The 22,759-nt window shown below is 48.4% G+C and overlaps 1 protein-coding gene across 1 annotated transcript; it reads left to right on the top strand.

Annotated features, from left to right (window-relative positions):
- The first annotated feature begins 5,626 nt into the window (after positions 1-5,626).
- Positions 5,627-22,529, top strand: Lap3 (leucine aminopeptidase 3). Its single transcript, XM_048363958.1, has 13 exons — positions 5,627-5,767; positions 7,910-8,025; positions 9,232-9,286; positions 9,626-9,731; positions 10,783-10,942; positions 12,139-12,303; positions 15,263-15,421; positions 16,407-16,531; positions 17,628-17,716; positions 18,526-18,628; positions 19,726-19,805; positions 21,338-21,447; positions 22,126-22,529. The coding sequence occupies exons 1-13, from the start codon at positions 5,666-5,668 to the stop codon at positions 22,313-22,315; spliced, it is 1,560 nt and encodes a 519-aa protein (XP_048219915.1). The 5' UTR covers positions 5,627-5,665; the 3' UTR covers positions 22,316-22,529.
- The last annotated feature ends 230 nt before the right edge of the window (positions 22,530-22,759 follow it).

Below are 22,759 nucleotides of genomic sequence, written 5' to 3'. Positions count from 1 at the left end.
CACATTCCTGGAGCCAGATGGTTCTTGTCTCTTGTGCCCAGATCCGGGCCGGGGTCTGAGACCGGGCACTTAGTCATGTCCAACCTTGAGTGGGCGCCCGCGATTAATCACGTCCCGGGCCAGATGGCTGTTATCTCCAGTGCTCAGATTCAGATATGTACAGAGTTCACAGAGGGGTGTGGGGGGTTACAGAGTAGCTATAGGAAGACTGCTGGTATTTTTCTACTTCCCCACGGGTTAGCAAGCAAAGGTACAGAAGCAAAATAGCTGTTAGGGCATAATGGCACAATTTTATTCTCTACGCTCTTCAGAACCACTCAGCCAGGAAGGAGGAGCTGCTTGCCTTGCATTCCTCCCGAAGGGAAGGCAGCCGCACCCCCATCCTACCTTCAGAGACAAAAGGACAGGCTTGGGAAGCTTCCTCCCCAAGCTAATGCAAGGCTCCAGCCCTGCTCTTTGTCTTCAGGAGCCCTGGGGCTTGCCCTAGCCCTCAGGTTGAAATCTCATGGGACACGGGGGGGGGGGGGGGGGGGGGGGAATGGGGGAGAGGCTGGAGATGAGGAGCATCCAGCTTCCCTCCTGGATCCTGTCTCTTCCCCCACTCGAGTCTCCACCCAGGGCTCCACAAGGCTGGGTTTTCCTTGGTGACTCCTAGAAGCATGCGCAGCAGTGCTCTGACTTGGACAAAAGTCTGGTGTAGTGCTGCAAGTTGGGGCTGAACATCCAGGGGCGCCCTCCCCGCCGCCCCACGGTGACCCCAACAGGAGCACCTCCCAGCTGCCCAGGCACCATCTTGATGAATCTGCTGCTCTTTGCTTGCTTCCATTTCCTGCAGTTCATCTTGATAACTATTTTGTGTGATCAGATGTTCACAGGCATTGCGCCATGGTTTCACTGCGTCTGACTGCCTAGAGACTTGTATCATTTATCATGTCCCTGTAGATTTTTAGATCAGCTTTTGCATATGAGAGACAACAGGTGCTGTCTGCTGTTTATCTCTCTGAGCGTACCTCAACTTAACATGATTTGCTCTAGGTCCATCCATTTCCCTGCAAATGGATGGCTGGGTAAAATTCCATTGTGTATATAGATACCGCTTGCTTTTGTTGCTGTTGTTGTTGTGGGGTTTGAACTCAGGGCCTGGATGCTGCTCCTGGGGTCTTTCGCTCAAGGCTAACGCTCTACCACTTTGAGCCGCAGTTCCACTTCTAGTTTTATGGGAGGAGAATAGTTAATTGGAGATAAGTCTCATGGGTTTTCCTGCCTGGCCTGGCTTTGATCCACAATCCCCAAATCTCAGCCTCCTGGGCAGGTAGGATTCCAGGCATGAGCCACCATTACCCGCCAGATGCTAATTCTTCAGGTAAGGAGTGCATCCTATTGTCACTCTTAGAAGCAAAAATAGTGCTTCTGTGTTTCTAAACACCTGGTTTCTGAGTTGCCTTCACTCGGCCTCATTTTCCCCAATCCATCCTTCTGCCCCAACACTTCAATAAAGCTCAGAAAGAGGGAGAGAAAGAAATGCATCTGTAATTTCAATGGCAGGGGTCATTCCTAGCCTCGACTTTTAAGTACTAGGTTCACAGGTATCTGATTTATCAGTGTGCTTTGTAAGTAGTGTGCACATTATAAATACTCTTCTAATGTATGCAAACACATTAAAAGTAATTTCTAGCCATTAACAAAACCCATTTGCCTCTGGCTGCCCTCTGCTACCCTGCCATGTTTCCTTTGAGAAGCTCTGGGATCCCTCATCAGGAAGCAAAGGCCCATGGTTTGCTGCTTCCTGGAACTTCTGCACACTCATTTTTAGGGAACACCCTATCTGGGACATCCCGGCTCTCTGGGGTACAGGCAAGCGGTTCTGCACCAGCAGGTGGAGGCAGGCCCGCGGCCCATCTCTGCTGCTCAGTGGATCCTTGGGAAGATTTGGGTTTAGAAAGCGCTGCCAGAGAGAGAGGAACCGGAGTTCCTGGAAGGACTGAAGATGCAATCCCTGATACTCACAGACAGCAGTGGGCTCAACATGGGGCTTGTAGTGCGGAAGGCTGGCTGTCGGTGGAGACACTGATCTGGAAGGGGACCGGCTTCTCATCAGTTAGTGAAGCCATGCGGGCATTGCTCCAGGGAGCTGTGCCTCAGAACCTTCTTCCCTCTGGGCCCCAAGCCGCCCTTTTCAAACCCCGCTGTGGAGCCAGCGAGGGCTGGCATCTGTTGCCTGCAGGAAACGGTTTCCAGGGCTACTGTTCCTTAAGGGACAGATCTCACTCCCACTGGGCCCGTGGCAATGGCTACCCCGTTCTGCTTCATGCCACCTATTGAAGATTAGCTTCACCTTACAAAATTGTACTTTGTATGTTATTCTTATTTTCATTTACATAGCTGAGATGCTTACTGCTAGAATGAACTATTCTGGGAAGAGGGGATATAGAGAAAAAAAATTTCTCTCCAGACCTCCTAATCAGTAATCTTTATTTTTATTTAGAATCTAAGACAGTCAGTGACATTTAAATGACCAAAATGGGGGCCAAGGACTTTGCTAATCCTATTCTTTAATTAAAAGAATACTATTTAGCTTGCATGGAAATCATGTGTTTAAAGGATCACAGGACAGGCTCAGAGGAAGGTCATGTGTAATTGGGGGGATGTTGGGATTGAAGAGGCAGGGAAACATCCCCGAATGGGGAAGTGGGCTAATGAGCAGCTACGTGCCACCTCAACTTGCCCCCTTCCTGTCCATTAACCTTCTCCCCTCCTAATAAAGGCCTTGCTGCATCCCTGAATGCTTAGTGAAAGGGTTCCCACAGAACCTGAACAAGGCAAGCCAAAGGAGTCTCGAGAGTGTCCTTGCATAATGAACCATTTTCTCCTGAAGCTTAACTCTACCCTACCCTGCTCAGTAGTTCTCCACTTACACGAATCCCCACCAAGTGTACTAAAACATAGCTTTTCCTTCTCCTAGCTTCTTCAAAGTACCACGCTGGCTCCCTGTGGACTCCCACGCCCACAGTAAACTTGGCTGCCTACCTTTCAAGATCCTCCTTAAGCCAGCATCGCTCTCTTGCCCCAAGCTACTCCAAGCCAACACCATGCCACCCACTCTTCCTGCTCCTGAGGTCCCCTCCCCTTCATCTTATTCTTTAATTATCACTGCTACTCAGGCTTAGTCATGTGTTCCTTCAAACATTTTACGAGCACTTTGTCTAGATCATCCAGAGGCGAAAGCCATGGTTCCCAGGATGCCTGGGAAAAAGAAGTCGAATACACGTGCTTCGCATAGAGACAGGCTGCTTTGGAAGCAGGGAAAGGCAAGTACACACACACATACACACACACACACACACACACACACAGAAGTCAGCCCATGGGAAGAAGGGACATCGATCAAGGAAAGAAGGGAGAGATAGAATTTGAGCTTATGTTAGTAATTCTTCAGCCACACTGGAAGAGTCCAGCACTCTGCCCTGACTAGCTTTGCCTCTCTGTATTTTTGCCTCTGATTCTCTCTTCCTGAGTCTCTATTGCAGTCACCTTGGATTCCAGTCACCAGGCCTATATGGAAAAAAAAATCTATAGTAAATTATCCAAGAAATTATCTTCTAGCAACTGGAGCCTTGCAGGACAGATCATACCCCAAGTTGAGGAGCAATTATATATGAAAATGAGGCAGCACTTGGAGAGTAATCATTTCAGATTACTCATTTCAAGGGATGACCACAACAGCCTCTTTACAACCCTTTGCAAAACCAGAACCAGATAAGAATCAATCAGATTAGTGGTCTGACCAAAATTATATGCTAGGTCAGCTGGGCACCCTGAATCCTGTTCTCTGATTCCTTTTTCGGTAAAAATCTCAAAGTCCCTGTGAGTTCCTTGAAGATGAACTGTGGTCACTGAACTCCTCTTTATCTGTTCCTCCACACTGGTTAATTCTCCTTCCTCTGCCTTTTACCACTACCCATCTCTCTAATTTACAATACTGGGACAGAGGGGCAGGGGCTGTTAGGACTTCTGGGACTGGGGCTTCTGCCCTAAAACTCCAGTAATGCTGTCACAAAAATACTTGAGAATAGTCAAGTTATATGGAGGAAAGATTATTTCCAGATATTATTATTTCACAGTTCTAGGAAGTCTGTAACCACTTAGCCCTGTTGTTTTGGACTTGTGTTCAGAGCGTCCATCATAGCAAGAGGGGAGGAAGATGCCTGTTTTACCTCGTGGTGACCAGGAAGTAAAGAGACACAGGAAGAGGAAAAGGTCTCAATGTTCCCTCCTAAGACACAGGCTCAAGGAGAACTTCTTTGACTAGGCGCCACCTCCTCTGGGGTTCCTTCCATTACCTCCAAGTAGCGCCAAAACCTGGCAACCAAACCTTTAGCAAAGCAGTGGGGAAACACCTATCTGCCAAGGACCATTAGGATAGTTATAATATCAGTCAATTATCAATAAATTATCAATACAGGCAGAAGGGCCTTGAGCAGCCAATGAGAAATGTACATACTTATCTGTCCCATCTTGTGGCATAGGATTTCCTGAACCTTATAACTTCCTGATGGGGTGGGTGGAGAACAAAAAAGGTCCTCATTGCTTATGGCCTTGAGGACACACTGCAAATCCAAACCACCATTTTGCAATAGTAGTATTTCTCACCTCTACAAGATCACGAAAGCCAGCACAATACACAATCCCCAAAGATACCCCGTTAGCACTCAATTATTTTGAGCTACAGACCCTTGAAAAACATCCAGGTTTAAGAGAGGGAGATATTCTGGCTTCCTTCCTTCCTTCCTCCCACCAGAACGAAGATCAGACTCTTAGGTGAATGAAGCAGTTGCCCTAAGAGGCAAAGAATACTTCCACCAGAGACGAGTTGAGGCGGGGAAAACTGTGTCCATATATAAAACGTGTTCGGTTCCTCCTCCTGTTCCTTCAGCTTCCTCATCTACTTACTGTGCAAACAGGACTGTCCTGGTTACAATCGGTTGGGGGATGGGGGGGGGCAATGGAGAGAGAATGGAACCCCGCTGGTCTCCCAATTGCTCTCAGGTTCCCGGGCTCCAGAATGGCTCCTGATTTCGAAGACTTGCACAAAAGCAGCTGAGGAGGAAAGGGGCTAGCGAAGGTTCAGCAGCCCAGCGGAGCGACACCACCGGTAAAACGGGAAGCGTGACGCGAGTGCGACCGAGCCCGAGGCCGCTCCGTGGGGTGGGTGCGGTCCTCCCGCGGGCAAAATCAAAGATCCGGAGCGCCCCAAGGCCTGCGGCGCAGGCGGAACCACCTCGGTCCCCGGCCCGCGCCACGCACGCTCAGAAAGCCCCGCCCAGACGCATTCCCCACGCCCCGCCTCCAGGACACGCCCTCGCCTCCGGGACACGCCCCCGCCTCCAGGGCAGGCCCCCGCCTCCTGGACACGCCCCTTCACGTCAGCGCACCGGCCCGAAGCCCCAGTCCGGGGGCGGGTCTCCGACAGCCCCGCCCAATCACCCCGCCACACTCACACCTGTCTCCGTTTCCCCCCCCCGCCCCCTACCAGGCATGCGCGCCGCGGCGGCCCCAGGGCCCCGCCCCCCAGGCGCACGCCCCCTCTCGTGCCCCCCCCTCCTCCGCCCCCCTCCCGGGTGCCACGTGCTCCCGGTGGGCGGCGCCGAGCGCGGCGTGGAGGACGATGTTCTGGCTGCCGCTTCCGGCTGCGGGGCGAGTCGTCGTCCGACGTCTGGGCGTGCGGCGTCTCTGGGATCGGGGCATCTCCACCGCAGACATGACGAAGGTGAGCGGTGGCGGAGATGCTCCGGGGCCGCCGCGGGAGCTCGGTGCGCGCGGCCGATGCGCGCTGCGGGGCCGGCCGGGGCTGCGGGGCCGGGTGGTGGGGGGGGACTCCGGAGCTAAGTTGGCTCCGTTTGCAGGGGATCGGGGTCGGCTGGGCCCGCTACGGGAGGCAGCCGGGGTCCCCCGGTCCCTGGCTGGGAGGAGGGTGCCGGCTTCGGGCCGGGAGAAGCCGCGGCGCCGCGCGGCGGTGACCGAGCGCCTCCCGCGCCTCCTCGCGCTCCCCCCGGGTGCCGCCCGCCCGCGCGCGTCGCGCCCGCCGAGCCAGCCGTTCCTGTCACCCCCGCTGACACCCGCCGTGGACGGCGGCGGCCAGGGTGGCCCCGAACCTACGCCCAGACCCTGGGCCCGGCTCGGCACCCGGACCCTCCCCTCCCCCTCCGCGGTGAAAGGTCAGAAATCAGGCCTCGGGGTGTGTGTGGGGCGGGGGGGGGGGAATGGGTTGCCCGGCCGGATTTCTGCGGGAAAGCCCTGTCTTTGTACGGAGAGGGAGCTGTTGCGCACACTGTTGACCCTAGCTGAGCACAAAGGGCCGAACGCCTGCCCGGGGCTGCGTCGGGGGGTGGGGGGGGGGTGCTGCGCGGTCTCCTCGGAGCCTCGTGTGGTCGGGATCCCCACAGGGAAAAAGCTGGCAGCGTTGCCGGTGCCCAAGAGGCTCTATTTGCTTTGGAACATTATTGGGGCTAAGTACTTGTGGTTCTGTGGAAGGGACCAAGAACGGAGAGAAAGTACCCAGTCGATCCTCAAGGGGCTACTCGGCCCCACTGGGTTTTGGTTTCCTTCTCTGGCCCAGGGGGAAAAAGACAACCTGTTCTTTCCATTTCGCAGAGTGGCCCTAAGGCAAACAGAATGGTGTTCTTAAAAAGTCACAAATGGCCTTGCGGAATGATGAACTCAGTTTACTTTTTTTTTTTTGCCAGTCATGGGGCTTGAACTCGGGGCCTGAGTGCTGCCCCTGAGCTTTTGTTTTTTGCTCAAGGCTAGCACTCTACCACTTGAGCCACAGCACCACTTCCAACTTTTTCTGTTTATGTGGTGCTGAGGAATGGAACTCAAGGCTTCATGCATGCCAGTAGGCAAGCTCTCTACCACTAAGCCACACTGTCCCAGGCCCTACTTTTTGGTTTTGATGTTAGGGTCCTGGGCTTGTGTCACAGATGAAGGGGTGGTGCCCCTCTTGGGGGAATGTTCCCCTACTGCCCCTCTCACCCCTAGAGGTTGGTGGGGTACTTAATTATTAATACAAGTCTGAAAACCTGAAAAGATTCCAAGTCAGGAATTTTTGGAATACTCACTTCATGTTACTACCAATGGATGGTTCTGCATGTGATCTCTTGTGACAAGTCACAGTGAGAAAGCACAAAACAACTAAAAATAGTGTATAATACCTTTCATGAGTATATGGAGCAAGTGAATTTTATGCTTCGATCTGGCTTCCATTACAATGTCAGCTCACACATCCTGAAATCTGAAAAAAATCTGCAACATTTCAGATAAGAGCCATTCAATCTATAAAATCAGTATCAGCATTGGCTTTGTTGTGTTTATAACTGAGAATATCTGCATTTGAGTGTGACGGAGGAAAGAAAATTTCAGTACTCCTAAGTTTTGTGACTGGGCCTAAGAATCAAACTGACATGGATGCATTAACAGGACAAAAACATAGAAATGGAGCTCACTGTTTTCACACGCATATGGGAGTGGAGAGAAGGAAGAAGAAAACAAGTGCTTCCACCATGGCAGTGAGTTGTGGGAGCCAGGTGGAAATGAAGGCTTATTTCAGCAGGTTTGTTTGGACAGGTCCATTTGACATCAGCAACTCCCAGTCTGAGGTGGTAAAGGACTCTTTTAGACATAAAACCTGGGCTAAAGCATGGAGTGGTAGCAGTTCATTGCCTTGCTTTGGCTTAGTGAGGAGTTGGAAGCACTGATGTGGGAGATACCCCAACCACCTTCGTGACCACTGCTGCCCCTGTTCTGCCCATGGGAAAGACCAAGTTTTGGTGGAATTATTTGCTCCTTCTGGAACTTTGGGACCACTAAGGACTCAACTCTGATGACCTGCATCTTTCCTGATTGTCCTCAGGGTCTTGTTTTAGGGATCTATTCCAAAGACAAAGAAGATGATGTGCCACAGTTTACAAGTGCAGGAGAGAATTTTGATAAATTGGTGGCTGGGAAGCTGAGAGAAACTTTGAACATGTAAGTATTACCTGGGAGTTCCAGTTCCTAAAGCCCCCAAATCAGAAGAGTCTTCTTTCCTTCCCCTCCCTCCCTCCTCTTTTTTTCCCCCTTTTTTCTTTCTTTCTTTCTTTCTTTCTGTCTGTCTGTCTGTCTTGTGCTTTCTTGTCAGTAGATAAAATGCTGGGAAATCCCCTGGCCAGTATTCCTTAGTGGAAGTGAAACTGGAACTCTCCAGAAGGTACTTTGTATTTCAGTGTGGGTGAGTCTACAGTTCTGGGAAGTCACATGGTTTGCAAGTAGATCTCAAATCTATTGTAAAGGGACATAGGATTTGGGAAGTGCCACTGTTCTTCAGCTCACCCTCCTGGCTCAAATTCACTTTCCCTAATCCCTTCCTCCTACCTTCACACCAGTTTGTCTGTCTCCTGTAACTTAATAGTTTTAAAAAACAGTCAAAGGTTCTACCATTTATTGCCTAACTGGAATCTGAAGGCTTTATGAATGTTAAAGTCCAAGTGGCTCACCTGCTGATGTACAAGAATGCAGATTGTAATTCAGGAAGGCTGGGAAGGGCCTGAGACCTGGCTACTCTTCCAGTAGTTAGGGTCTGGAGAAAATAGGAAACCCTAGAGTTTCAGGCCATAGTTCCAAAGGTGGAAGTATTAGCATGAGCCATTCCAAATGGCTTATAATCTAGTAGACTCTGCTAGAAGTCTAATCATTTAAATAATTTATCTAATGGGTGGACTGCAGAGTTTGCATATCCTAGTCCTTCACCAGCAGCCTTCACAAGTGCCTGAAGTCATAGATCCAGACTTGGACTTTCCTGCTAGCTCCCCGGGGTGTTGGCCATCGCCCCGCTCTGCTCCTGTCTCCTAGCTACATGGAGATCTCTCTTTTGACTGGGGAATTGCCTCTTCTCATCCAGATAAGCCCCTCCTACAACCTCTGTGCGGACACACTGCTGTCAAATCCTCCACTTTGGTTGCTGTATTTTTTATGGTGTTCCTTCATAGTGTTCCTTTTCCTTGCTTTTGAATACATTCATGTTATCCAATCTACAAGTTTGCTAACAAGTTTCTGAGCTACTGTGAGAAGTGCTATATCTAAGAAATGTGGCCTGCGAGCATTCTATAGAAACAAATCCACAGAAGCAGTTATTAGAATATTGTACGGACAGATTGTCTTACAAACGGTCCTTTGTGTCATTTCTCCTTGCTCTAGATCAGGACCACCCCTGAAGACAGGCAAGACCCGGACCTTCTATGGTCTGCATCAGGTATGAGATGAAGATCGTGGTTATTTAGTACACTCCCGTGGGCTCGGTGCTGGCCGCCTAGTCGTGCTAAAAAGTATGTATTGGATCATACACGTTCATTCCAGCCTTAAGCAGAAGTATTTAAGATTGGGATGGGGCACCTGGCTGTTCTCACTCTGAATCTTCCTTCCACCAAGGCCCGGGGTTCTGTAGAATCATTTACAGAGTTAGCCTTACTTTCCCCTGTACGGAGGGCACAGTGCCTGCGGAGGAGCGCAGTGGCTTGCCACGCACCGTTTCCTGCTGGGAAGTTGTGCTTTACTAGACCTCGGGGGCTAACGCGGTGTGTTTGTGCACCAGGACTTCCCCAGCGTGGTGGTGGTGGGCCTCGGCAAAAGGACAGCTGGAGTCGATAAGCAGGAGAACTGGGATGAAGGCAAAGAAAACATCCGAGCTGCAGTGGCAGGTGATTTTCGTTTGATGTCTGTGTTGATGGACGCTCTTGAGGGTCCTCACTTTCAGACCTGTCTTTTCTCTGCTCTCCACCGTCACCACTCCTTCCTGCATGTTCTCATTCAACAACCCATTTTAGCAAAGTCAGTTTCCCTTTATGAAGGTGCTTGGCCATCTGATAGTCAAAGGTAGCTTAGAAGATTTTTACTTTGAATACTCTGGTACAATTTCTGTTAGGCTTTACTACCATTTACTTGTAGAGCTATACTCTACCAGAAATTGGGCTGTGTGAATAAAAAAATTTTTTTTGGTGTTATCAAACTTTTATGTGGAGTCATCATACTTACAGTCAGAGAAAAGAAGAGCAGAGAATGGGGCGCTTGTTCACCCCTAATAAAAAGGCCTGTGTCTGTTCCTGTTTGTCAAGCAGGTAGGATGGAGGAATTAAGGGGATACATTTGAGTCCCTCGGAGCTGAGTAGTAGGACAGGGACAGCCCTTGAGATGGAGAGACTGACCAAAGGTGCTTGGAGAAGCATTCTGGAGCACCTATAATTAGCTTGATTGATCCTTGGCCCTGTGTGCACCATAAATGCTTGTTAAGTTTACTTTGAAAGTTCATGCTAAGCTGTTATTTCACAACTTCTTCATAAGTTATGAATGTAAATCGTAAATGTTGTTAATGATGGACTTGGCTCAGTGCTATGGGCATCGTTACAGTGACATCATTTCTCTGTCGCTTTTCATCTGGATACCTCTTGATGATTGAGAAGCTTCATCTAAAACCCCAGTGTTTCAGAAACGATCCTAGTAAGAGTGGCCTCTCCCTGGGGCCTCTCCGGCCCTGGGATGTGCTGTGTACTTTGTGTCTGGTGGCTCAGCTCTGCCTGTGAGTTGTACACCCATCCTCATTTTACAAAAAAGGAAAGGTTCAGAAGTTAGGTGTCTGAGCTAGGGTTTGAGCCCCAGGCTTGTTGCCATAGCACCCAGCTTTGCCTCTGCTTCCTGTTGCTCCTCTTCTGTTTGACTGACACACCGTTTTCTGCGTCCTGGGTCCTCACGCAGCTGGGTGCAGGCAGGTCCAAGACCTGGAGCTGTCTGCGGTGGAGGTGGATCCCTGCGGGGACGCGCAGGCCGCTGCGGAAGGAGCTGTGCTTGGTCTCTATGAGTACGATGACCTCAAGCAGAAGAAGAAGACGGCTGTGTCGGCCAAGCTCTACGGAAGGTGATGGAAGGAAGCAAAGATAAGGGTGGCACTTGCTGCTCTTCTCACAGAGTGGCCTTTTGGCCATGAGCTGCCTGTGCCTTAGTACAGGTGCTAGTGCCTGGCCTGTCTGTAACCTTCTTAGTCATTGCCGTACCCACTGCCACGCTAGTAACGTCCAGGGCTCTGCTCCTGGCACAGTCCCAGGCATGCTCCCCCCCCCCCCACCCTGAGAGAGGGAGAGATGATGACAGAGGCATCCGAGCAGGTTTCAGTCCAAACCGTTCCCACTGAGCGGGCGTCTGTGGGCCTTGTGCTCATTACTAGAGCTCCACAGCTCTTTGCCATCAGAATCTGCTGGGGAGACTTCAGCAGGCCACGGAGCACTGGTGCACTCTGGCCCTACCCTGGCTTCTGAGGGGCAGCCTCCGTGCTGTCGGGAAAGACAGCCTGAGAGCTCTAGCGCAGGTGCCGCACCGGCTGTGGGTGGCCCTTGGCACACGGTGCCAGCAGCTGGAAGGGAGTAGCTGGGAATGCCAGCAGCTGGGTTTGGATCTTGGCTCCACCACTTTTTCAGATGACCTTAGTTCAGGGAGAAAAACCTCTAGCATTGTACTTCTAGTTCCATTGTTTCTGGGATGATGGAAAGACAGACCGTAACAAGTGTGGGACACAGTGACCCCTCTGAGCTAAATCAGCTGTTACTTTATCCATCTCCAAGCTGCCCATATTAACGCCTGATGTGGATAAGAAGAGCCAGGATCATATAACATGTGGTGGCATGCTACTGTTCTAGAGCTAATCTTGCCATCCGGCAGTTAGGATTTAAAGCTCTGACGCAGGCAAAGGAAGGCAACAAAGTCTCCCAACTTGATGTTTGGATGAAGGCTAGTGCTCCTGCTAGCCTCTGGCCTGTGTGATCCCTGTACTCTGAAAGTACAAAATAAACCTTTATACAGGAGCCTGCCCGCTGGTATTTGAGCTCCAAAGAGCCATCAGCCCAATCCCTATTTTATACAAAGGAAAGTTCTAAAGTTGACTGCTTGGCCTGACAAATAGGCCTTGGTGGGCCTGTTTTCAAGCTCTTTGCATTCTTGCTTTTACTCGAGTGTTTGTAGTCTTCTAGGCTTTCTTGTTTTGTTTTGATGAGCGTTTTCTAGCTGCAGAGTGGTGGGTATTTCTCCACGTCATTTGACAGTCACTGTTTGCTTCCACAGTGGGGATCAGGAGGCCTGGCAGAGAGGCGTCCTCTTTGCTTCTGGGCAGAACTTGGCCCGCCACTTGATGGAGACTCCAGCCAACGAGATGACGCCCACCAGATTTGCTGAAATTATCGAGAAGAATCTCAAAAGTGCCAGCTCTAAAACAGAGGTCCACATCAGGTAATTCGAGATTACCTCACACTTACCGGATGTTAAAGCCAGAAGGAGCTTTTCAGGTCCTACATTCCAGAGCAGTAACTTGAACCAAGAGGTGAGATGATCCACCAGCAGCCACCCACGGGCCGAGAGAGGGCCCTGAGGTTCTTCCTGTCTTTCCTCATCTTTGACAATGTGCTATGACTTCATGCTGTATGTGTGCGTATGCATGTGCCCAGGCATTTTCTATCAAGACATAATTCACTAACCCAACTCAAGTAGTCGTCGTTGATTTAGTATATTGACACGATTGTGCTACCGTGACCACGTGTTCATTACTTGAGAAGAAACCTTATACCCATTTCCGTTTCCTTTCCCCCAGGCCTTAGTGATGCACACACATTCATTCACCTTGTTTCTTCTCTTCCATCAGTTGTGTTCTACACACAGTGCTGGGAGCAATTGAATATGAGTTTTTGTGTGGACTTGTCTCTATTCCTTTTAGATATTAAGGAGTTGAATTGCTGGGTGACATGGTAATGGGTTAGCTTTATGAAGAACTTGAGGGAATTCCCATAGCTGGATTGCAGGATTGGTGTCGTCCGTCCCGGGTGAGGGATCAGGGCAGGGCTGTTGGACATGAGGTCCTGTCCTACCAAGTTCCATGGCTCTCTTCATCACCCTCTAAGCAACCCAATGTTGAGCATTTAGGGACTTAGGATTAAAATAAGTTGGCAGGTATTTGCCTTACCCAAAGAATTATTCACTAGCAAAGTAACTTCTTGAGGGACCTCATCTGAAAGTCTTCAGTAGTTGTGATTAGCGTTCATGTTCCTAAGGATAACATGAACATAGTTGAGTGAAGGTAAGTTGGTAATGTGTGGAAAACCTGGGGCTTAGAGCTTGCTGACGTCTCTGGAGTGGCTTGTAGGCGTTTAATCTTTATCGAGATGTCCTGGAAAACACTGCTTTGGCTCACATGAGGAGATGCCAGAGCTACTTTGTGTTCACAAGTAATGGTGGTGCAGTTACAGGAGGCGCCGTGCCTCTGGTGTACCTGGGATCTTGGCACACAAGGGTGCAGAGCGGTGGTCTTTGTCCTCAGTGAGGATCTTCGGGAAGGAATATCTTCCCCTCTGGCGAGCAGGAGCAGGGGCCAAGGTGGACCGGGAAAGGTTATGAGGCTAGCTTACACTTTCAAAGAGTGTGCAAAGAGTGTGCACTTCCGGTTTGGAGGCAGGTGTGCTTTGGTCTCCGAGGAAACAAGGCTTTTGGACAAGACGAGAGGGAAGAAGAGCTCAGGCAGAGAAGAGGCGGGTGGCATGTGACTCATGAAGCTGAGGTGTTGCTGCACAAAACCCTGGCCAGCGTAGGTGGGTCTCCGTCGAAGCAGCACAGACAGTTCTTCCAGAAGGAAGGTCTTTATAAAACATCAAGTACTGTCTTTGAGTAGCTTTCATAGTCCACCCTCGTTTCCTTTGACTTCTTTTTTTTTTTCCTCTTTTTTTGCCAGTCCTGGGCCTTGGACTCAGGGCCTGAGCACCGTCCCTGGCTTCTTCCCACTCAAGGCTAGCACTCTGCCACCTGAGCCACAGCACCCCTTCTGGCCGTTTTCCATATATGTGGTGCTGGGGAATTGAACCGAGAGCTTCATGTGAGGAGGCAAGCACTCTTGCCACTAGGCCATATTCCCAGCCCTCCTTTGACTTCTTGATGTGTGTGTTCTTTGTCCCTGTGAAATCCGGTGGCAGTCCTGGTTTAATCGTGAGGACTGATGGGATAGACAAGTGAGCAGTCTTCCTCAGACATGGTGCTGCTGGTGTGTCTGGGAGCACAGACCTAGGTACGGTGGCCCAGAGGGAATACAAAGCTCCCTTGTGCCCTGTGGAAGAACAGTATGGTGACTTCTAGTTTGCCTTAAGGACCGTTTCTGTCTATTCTAAGAATCAATTCGTTTTCCCACATTAGACACTTCAGAGACATCTCAAGTTGCAGTTGTAACTGTGAGGAATAGTGTGACAATATTGGAAAATGGAATTCAGCAGTACTAAGAAAGCAAAGAAATACAGTATTTTATTCTAGGCAGTGTAGTATAGCTTTGTTGGTTTTTTCTTGGGTGTTTCATCTGAGCTAAAACTTTAAGAATAATCTGTGTGTGTTGGGTTGGAAGTTATCATTTTTTTTTTTTTTTTTTTTTTTTTGGCCAGTCCTGGGCCTTGGACTCAAGGCCTGAGCACTGTCCCTGGCTTCTTCCCGCTCAAGGCTAGCACTCCGCCACTTGAGCCACAGCGCCGCTTCTGGCCGTTTTCTGTATATGTGGTGCTGGGGAATCGAACCTAGGGCCTCATGTATCCGAGGCAGGCACTCTTGCCACTAGGCTATATCCCCAGCCCGGAAGTTATCATTTATTGAGTATATACTATTACCTAACATTGTATTCCTTATTGTGCATATGTTTCCTTTTCATAATTGAGGAAACAGGCTCAGAACTATGTGACTTGTCCAGGATTATACACAAAGCAAGTAATAGCATGTTATCAATTGACAATGACTTGCCTGTTTACTTGCTCTAGTATGAGAGCTTTCACATAATGAAACACACTAAAAACTGTAAAATATGGAAGTATACTACATGCACATCAATTTGTTCAATTAATACGCATTAGTAATCTGGTCCTAGAGCTTGCGCTCAGGGCCTGGGTGATGTTCCTAAGGTATTTTGCTCAAGTGCACTACTACTTGGGCCACAAGCTCCACCTCTGGCTCTTTAGTGGTTAAATGGAATTCAGTCTCAAGAACTTTCTTGCCTGGGTTGGCTGCAAACCTAGATCTCAGCCTCAGTAGCTAAGGTTACAGGCCTGAACCACCTGCCCCTACAGCCTAATAAAGTTTAAGATTTTTTTTTTTAAAGTGCCCATAAGCTTTTCCTAGGAACTTTTGAAATGTAATGGTCTGTCTTCTTTCCTCCCTTTCTGTCCTGCAGACCCAAGTCTTGGATTGAGGAGCAGCAGATGGGCTCATTTCTAAGCGTAGCCAAAGGGTCTGAAGAGCCTCCCGTCTTCCTGGAAATCCACTACACAGGCAGCCCTAATGCTGGTGACGCACCTCTGGTCTTCGTTGGGAAGGGCATTACCTTTGACAGGTACTCCTGCGGGGTCTGAGCTGTGCATGTTGGTGGCTGCTTTGTGTGTACGGGTGGTGCTTCGTGCAGAGTCTGAATCATCACCACGGCCTTTGAGTCTTACACTTTTTTTTTTTATGGTTGAAGTTTATTTGCACGAATTAAGTTAGAATGATGAGACCTATGGAAGTTATTTTAAGAAGGGGGAAGCATTAAGGGAGAGTGATAGAGAAGTTTGATTAAGATATGTTGTGTACATGTAGAAATGTCACAGTGAACCCCCTCTTTGCAGATTGTTTAAAATATATCATACCACCATGTACAAAATGCTTATGTTACATGTCAGACTAGGTTGTACATGTGCGCATGTGTGCGTGTGTATTACTACAGCTTAAACTAAGGGCCTAGGTGCTGTCCCTTGGCTTTTTCACACAAGGCTAGCACTCCTCCGCTTGAGTCTAGCTCTATTGCAAGTGTCTTAAAATCTGCCGCCACAAACTTTGATTCTCCCTGTAGAGAACCTGTCCATGTGGATGCAGCCACGGGTTGCTAAGATCATACTGTCTTCTCTTTGCGAGCTTTACTTCCCTGAGCTGAGCGGTCTAGCAGTCATTAGTCTTACCCAACCCTAAGTGTTCCTTACAACTGAAAAGCACTTTGGTTATTTTAGCCAGGGAGAGGCATCGGAAAAGACAGAGTGTCAGGATGCCCCACCACACATGCAATGCATGCTCTTTTTTTTTTTTTTTTGCCAGTCCGGGGTTTGGACTCAGGGCCTGAGCACTGTCCCTGGCTTCTTCTTGCTCAAGGCTAGCACTCTGCCACTTGAGCCACAGCGCCACTTCTGGCCATTTTCTGAATATGTGGTGCTGGGGAATCGAACCCAGGGCCTCATGTATATGAGGCAAGCACTCTTGCCACTAGGCCATATCCCCAGCCCCAACGCATGCTCATTTTTAGGGCAGTGGTTTTGGCCTCCGTCTTGCTCACTGCCTTTTTCCCACAGTGGCGGAATCTCCATCAAGCCCTCCGCAAATATGGACCTCATGAGGGCTGACATGGGGGGAGCGGCGACCATATGCTCGGCCATTGTGTCTGCTGCGAAGCTCAATCTGCCCATCAATATCGTAGGTAAGAGGGGAGGGAAGCTTCTAGCGCACAGCGGATGTGGTGTCCTCCCATCCAGAAAGAGCCAGAGACAGGTTTTAAATAGCTTTTCATGGAGAAGAGCTGTATAGCTAAGTGCTTTATGTCTGACTTAAATATGTTTTGCAACCAGTGAACCTTATAGTGAATTGATTTGTTTTACTTCTGCAAAAAGTGGGTAGCAATCGGGGACACGAATGTCAAGTTTGTGCCTTCCTTATTCAAGTAAAAGATGTTCCGTAGTCAGAAGGGCATCTCCACTGGCTCATTTCCTGACTGTCTCATAGGACCAGGTGGCCAGTTCAATGTCTGAGAGGAACTGCCTGGGGCAGAGAAAGCTCTTGGTGCTTGTCACGTCTTGGTGTTATTGCGGATGCGCAGGCAGCGCCAGGGGTGGTAGTGCTGCGACTACCATGTTTCAGAGGACAAGGAGAAGAGAGACGTGGGTTTCATGACTTGGCCAGGGAAGCAGAAGCAGAAGTGATATCTAAGTCTACCTGACTTGTGCTCCCCTCCTCGTCACCCCAATACCATTGCCTTTCTCCTGATGTTGTTTTGCTGTATCAGTCCTTTTCCCCCCACTGTACCCTTTTAAGCAAGTTGCCAACATCATGGTAAGTCTACTGAGGACATTTTACGTGACAGTACAATTACTTTTTCCAAGGATTAATACAGTAACAAAATCCGATTTCCTATTACCTTAAAAACAGGCCCATTTTTTTCATTATTTGGTTTTGAAAACTAGAAGGCAGCTAAGATCCCACATTGATTTGGCTGCCATAACCCTTCAGTTCTCCTTAGCCAAGAGTCCTCTTCCTGCCCTTTTCTCTCTCATGTCATGGGTGGGTTTGAAGGGCCCAAGTTAGTCTCCTGCTCTTCCACCAGTTGAGTTTGTTTCTTCTTGGTCAGAATCACACTCGGCCTTGGATAAGCATGCCGATGTATCTGGTGATGTTCAAGTTTCTCACTCAGTTAAGGTCATGTCAACGTCTAGCGTGCTCTGTCGGCACACCTGCAGCCTGCTATGACGGCATGTGTGGACCCAGTATGGACTGTGTTTGTTTTATGTTCTTTTCAATAGGTTTGGCTCCTCTTTGTGAAAACATGCCCAGCGGCAAGGCCAACAAGCCTGGGGATGTGGTTAGAGCCAAGAACGGGAAGACCATCCAGGTGCGTAGTGGATCCTCCCTCTGGAGCACCCCACTCCTGAGGTCCTCAAGGAACCCCCGTCATGGCCTTGGCTCCCTGTTGGGGCTGTCTGCAGGGTGGAGTACTTTTTCACGCAGAGTCATGAGTGGTTTTGTTGTTATTTTGTTTTTTAAATCGGCGATACTTACCTTGCTCTACTGCTTGAGCCATACCCCCAGCCCTATAGGAATTTCTCAATAGGAATATTTACGAGTATTTTTCATGCTCACTAATATGTTCCTTCCAATAACTGTTGGTTGTGCACACAACCCTGAAATTGCAGCCAGGCCTGTAGAGCACGGTATAGCTGTATAGCATGGTCTCTGGGTCTGAATAGTAGGAGCTGCTGTCTGGATATGCTGTGTCACGATTAGCTTTCATCCATGTTGCATGTGCGTGGAAAGTGCCGCTCCACACGCTGAGGATGGGGCAGTGTGGCCTTGGGTGAAAACCGCCGGGAACATGGCCTCTACTAAGAAAGCAGCATACTGACAAAGGATAGCAGGAGTTGGCAAGAATTCTCTAGAAGCCTGGGGATGCATGCTGCCACTTCGCTCTTTCTTAAGCTCTTTAGTCTAATTGTTAGTAAAAAAAAAAAAATCCAATTGAAACATTCTTCTACTAAGTCAGCTTCAAAGTTGTCAAGTCTGGTGGGAAGGGGGGCGGTTATTCTATTTACTTCCCAGCACAAGTATGTTTTCAATAGTCGATGGCAATTTTTACTCTCACTTTTCCATTTTTGAATCCATTTTGACCCTTGTTCCCTGTCTCTTGGCTCATCCTCTGTTCAGGTTGATAACACGGATGCCGAGGGGAGGCTCATCCTAGCTGATGCACTCTGCTACGCTCACACCTTTAATCCCAAGCTCATCATCAACGCCGCCACCTTAACAGGTCACAGCGCACCCTTTCTCTGATTTTGTGGTGGGTGATGTGTCACGGGGTTTTGCATTGAGCCAGACGCAGCTGGAAGCTACTGAGCCATGCTAAGCAGCAAGGTGCTGAGGTCCAGTTTGTGCCTTGGAATGGTCACCAAGCACGGCAGTGTGGAGAGTGATCTGCAGAAAGACCCAGATAGATGTAGGCTGGCCGGGGAAGCTAGAAAGCCCTGCTGCGGTGGTTGAATTTTGAGGATGTGGATCTGTGTGTGTTTTAAGGATGAATATTACAGGATGTAATTAGTTTCAAAATAAGAAGTTGGGTATGGAGTGATAGGTGAGATAGTTTCTGTGAAATGATCGCTGTTGATATCTGGATGCCTACTTCATTCCTCTCTTTTATTTGAAAATTACTGTATTCCTGTAGTAGATTGCAGCTCAGCAGCAGTGCTGGAGTAAACTAGCTAGACTTAAGGGACCACTGAACCAGGGCTATCATTCATTTTCTATTCGCCAATGCCAGATCGGGAAGGCAGCAGCACTAAGCTGTTGTACTTGAGGAGGAACTCGCACCTACAAATAGGAGTTTGCAACTCATTTTGTTTAAATGCCACTCGTTAACTTAAAGGTCAACCAGTGGGACACAAGTTTATTAGGAGATGGAAATGTAGAAATGTTAGAATAACAGCAGACTTTTTTCTTAAAGGAATCAAAGTCTTGTAGCAGATAGTTACTGAAGTGTGATTAGAAGTGCTGAAAACTGAGAGGCTTAATGCCAGTAGTAAGGTCAATTGCTGTACCTCCATCTGTCTTCCCATTGTTAGAGATTTTTTCCGACATCTGTTTATAATAGAGGAATAAGTGTTTAGAGCATAAAAAGAAGAATGCCCATTTAATTAAACTCTGAAAGGAAATAGCTAAAGTTGGCAGTTGTTACCCTGGGCTGAGATTACTTTCCTTAATAATAAGAGGTGAAATTTTGCCTGGACTGTAGAAATGAAGATTTCTGATGCTCAGATGTTTTTGATAATGAGGAGATTCATTACACAAGGTTAGAGTTATGGTTCTGGTCCGTAGAGGCGGATGGTGACCTGAGAGGCTTGTGTCTTACAGGTGCCATGGACATCGCCCTGGGGTCCGGTGCGGCCGGGGTCTTTACCAATTCCTCCTGGCTGTGGAACAAGCTATTTGAGGTAGGAATCACAGAAGGGAGCCTCAGTTACAGAGATGAGCAAGTTATTGTGGTCTTCTACTTATATACTTGTCCAACCCCTGTGTTACAGTAATTGTCAGGCTGTGGGTTTGCCTTTGGGCTGGAAATGGACCACAGCAATAATTGTAATTCCAGGGGCTTTGGGTTTCCTTACAAATGAGTCAGCTTAACAAATAACGTAGCCATGCTTGGGAAGCCCTGAGACGCGGAGGGTGTGAGGATGGCGTTGGGAGGGAGCGCCTTGGGAGTCACAGTGTCCAGGCAGCTCGCCTGCTGGATGAGTGCGGTGACTCATCTGACGGCTGAGCTCTGGGCCCCTCTCGTGTCCTTTCCCATCCAGCCCTGCCAAGTTCACCTCCCATCCCCTCGCCCTCCCCCCACGGCAGCTTGCGATTCTGACCTCTTGATGACATCCGGCTCTTGGCTTCTCCGTCCTGTTTTCTCTCACTGTCCTGCCTCATTCCCCACTTGCTGGCCGTTGGCTTTGTGCCCTCCTTGGGCTAGCAGTCATTCGCCGGTCCATGCTCTTGCACCTCAGATTCCTCACGGCTTCCTCCAGTGGCTCTGCTGATGCCCCCAGCTGGCTGCCCTGTCTGCCAGCTCCTTCACACTTGGCGCATGCAGTTACTGGGAGTTAACTATGGAAAACAAACTCCATGCATCTACTTGTGAGATTGGGCTAAGGGCCTAAATTAGATTTTCAGCCTCCATGGCTTTCCTTCACCTCTACTTTCTCATCATTGATGAGCTCACCCTGTCAGCCTCTAACACTCAACTCAGGTGTCTCCTGCCAAGCTGGGCTGGGAGCTTCTCTGGCCTTCTACCCACCCTCTGCCCCACTATCATCATAGCACCCACACTATTTTGACTTCAAAGATGATCAGTTATAAGTGCATACAAAATTATCTCAGTAATTAGCAGCTTAGAGTCTTTTTTCCTGAAGGCAGCTTTGATATGTACTTACAGGCCAGAATTATATTGTTGCCTCTTCCCTTTTCACTTTGGGTCTTCCTTTTAGCAATTCAACTGACTCAACACAGTGAGTTAAAACAATCTGTTCATGTATCTATTTATTCCTATAGCCTGTAGGCCTTTCGATGGCCCAGTTATTAATATCTCAGCATACTTGGAGATGCTCAGAAGATGACTACACAAAGACAGAGTGACTAGGTATATGATGAGTGAATAAATGAATGATATAATTTTGTGTCAGGATCTGGTTTTCAGTGATGTAGGCCCAGACCCCAAAGCCTGTCCCCACTACAGGTTACCTATTTATTAAACTGAGACAGATTTTAGCAAATGCTTTACAGCTTGGTAGAATTGTACAACATTCCTGGTTTCTTTTACAATATGAAATAAATCTTCCAATGGTTTCAAACAGTCATATGCCTGTTTATAGGTTCATGCTTTGGCATAGCAGGGTGAATTGCCCTTTCATGTCTCAAGCATTCTGTGAATATTCCAGAACTGGTTTCATTGTTTTAACTGTCACTCAAATGTCTTCTTTAGGCCAGCATTGACACAGGAGACCGTGTGTGGAGGATGCCCCTCTTTGAGCATTATACAAGACAAGTTGTAGATTGCCAGCTTGCTGACGTCAATAACATTGGGAAATACAGGTAAGAGCAGCTAAATAAATGTATGTTTTTGTCACCATCCATGGTTGCCAAAATGACTCTTTTCAGTCCCAAGTCCCTTAACAAAGGTTTGGCTGCAGTTTCTTTTTGATGTAGAGCTTGTACACTTTCTGATGTGTTAAATGCTGGAAGTACTTCCCCGACAGACTCTTAAAAATGTTGCAAGCTAAAGGTCATAGCAAACCAAGAGGCAAAGAACCAGGGTCAATGGCTCCCACCTCTTAACCTATCTATTTGGGAGGCAAAGATGGGGAGGATTGATGTTTGAGGCTAACTTGGCAAACGATTGAGAAGACCTCATCTCCACCAATTAAATCTGGGCCTATATAGTGGCATGTACCTGTCAGCTAAACTATGGGAGACTTAAGCGGGAAGACTGGGGTCCAGGCATAATAGTCAAGATTGTATTTGCAAAAAGAGGAAGTAATGAGAGATACAAAACAGGGAAATGTAAAATAGGAGAATTTGTTTCATGTTTGGCTTAAAGCCACATGTAAAAGCAATACCTTGACAGTGATTTCTGGGTTCGCTTCTTATGTGGTCTTACCTGCTTTTTGCACTCTGATCACAGAACCTAGTTAGGAAGAATACAGGCTCTTACTGACGCGTCTGGTGTGTGAGGCTGTAAGAGCGAGCAATGCTGTTTGCCTTTCTCACCAGATCTGCAGGAGCGTGCACAGCTGCAGCCTTTCTGAAGGAATTCGTGACCCATCCTAAGTGGGCGCATCTCGACATAGCGGGTGTGATGACCAACAAGGACGAGGTGCCGTACCTGCGGAAGGGCATGACCGGGAGGCCAACACGCACGCTCATCGAGTTCCTGCATCGCGTCAGTCAGGACAGCGATTAGCTCGCTGTCTTCAGCAGTGGAGCCTGCAAACGTTTTTAGATGGAGGAAAAATCTTTTCGAGGCAACAAAGGATGTTTATTTTGAAAGTGCAGCACAATGAAAGACGTGTATGCCTTGGTGTGAAAGTTTCATTTTATGCAAAGTGTCATGAAAGTAAAGCTAGTATCTTGCTTGGCAAGATTTTTTAAGGTGTTCTACACATGGCAATTAATTTTCCAAAAGCATTTCCTGATCATTTTTCAGATCATATGTTTCTAATTGAGGAAAAAAATTGTATTTCAGATCTGTGGTGCTATGAACATGAGAAAATTAAGTCACTATGCAGTTGCAATAAATAATAAATCCAATTTTTTGTGCTGTCTAGTTTGGCTGATAGTTATATATTATGACAGTAACTTTACTACCACTTGTCTCTTTTGGTCTTGTTATGTGAACTAGGTAATT

This window comes from Perognathus longimembris, chromosome 16 (genome assembly GCF_023159225.1).
Source record: "Perognathus longimembris pacificus isolate PPM17 chromosome 16, ASM2315922v1, whole genome shotgun sequence".
Lineage (NCBI taxonomy): Eukaryota > Metazoa > Chordata > Mammalia > Rodentia > Heteromyidae > Perognathus > Perognathus longimembris.
Note: the sequence above shows the minus strand (reverse complement) of the source record. Positions and strands in the feature narration are given on the sequence as shown.

Bases quoted from the DNA above. Each gene is read 5' to 3' on its own strand.
- Lap3 (XM_048363958.1), top strand. From the start codon at position 5,666: ATGTTCTGGCTGCCGCTTCCGGCTGCGGGGCGAGTCGTCGTCCGACGT. The intron at 8,026-9,231 runs GTAAGTATTACC...TCCTTGCTCTAG, and splicing joins CTGAGAGAAACTTTGAACAT to ATCAGGACCACCCCTGAAGA. The intron at 17,717-18,525 runs GTGCGTAGTGGA...TCCTCTGTTCAG, and splicing joins AGAACGGGAAGACCATCCAG to GTTGATAACACGGATGCCGA.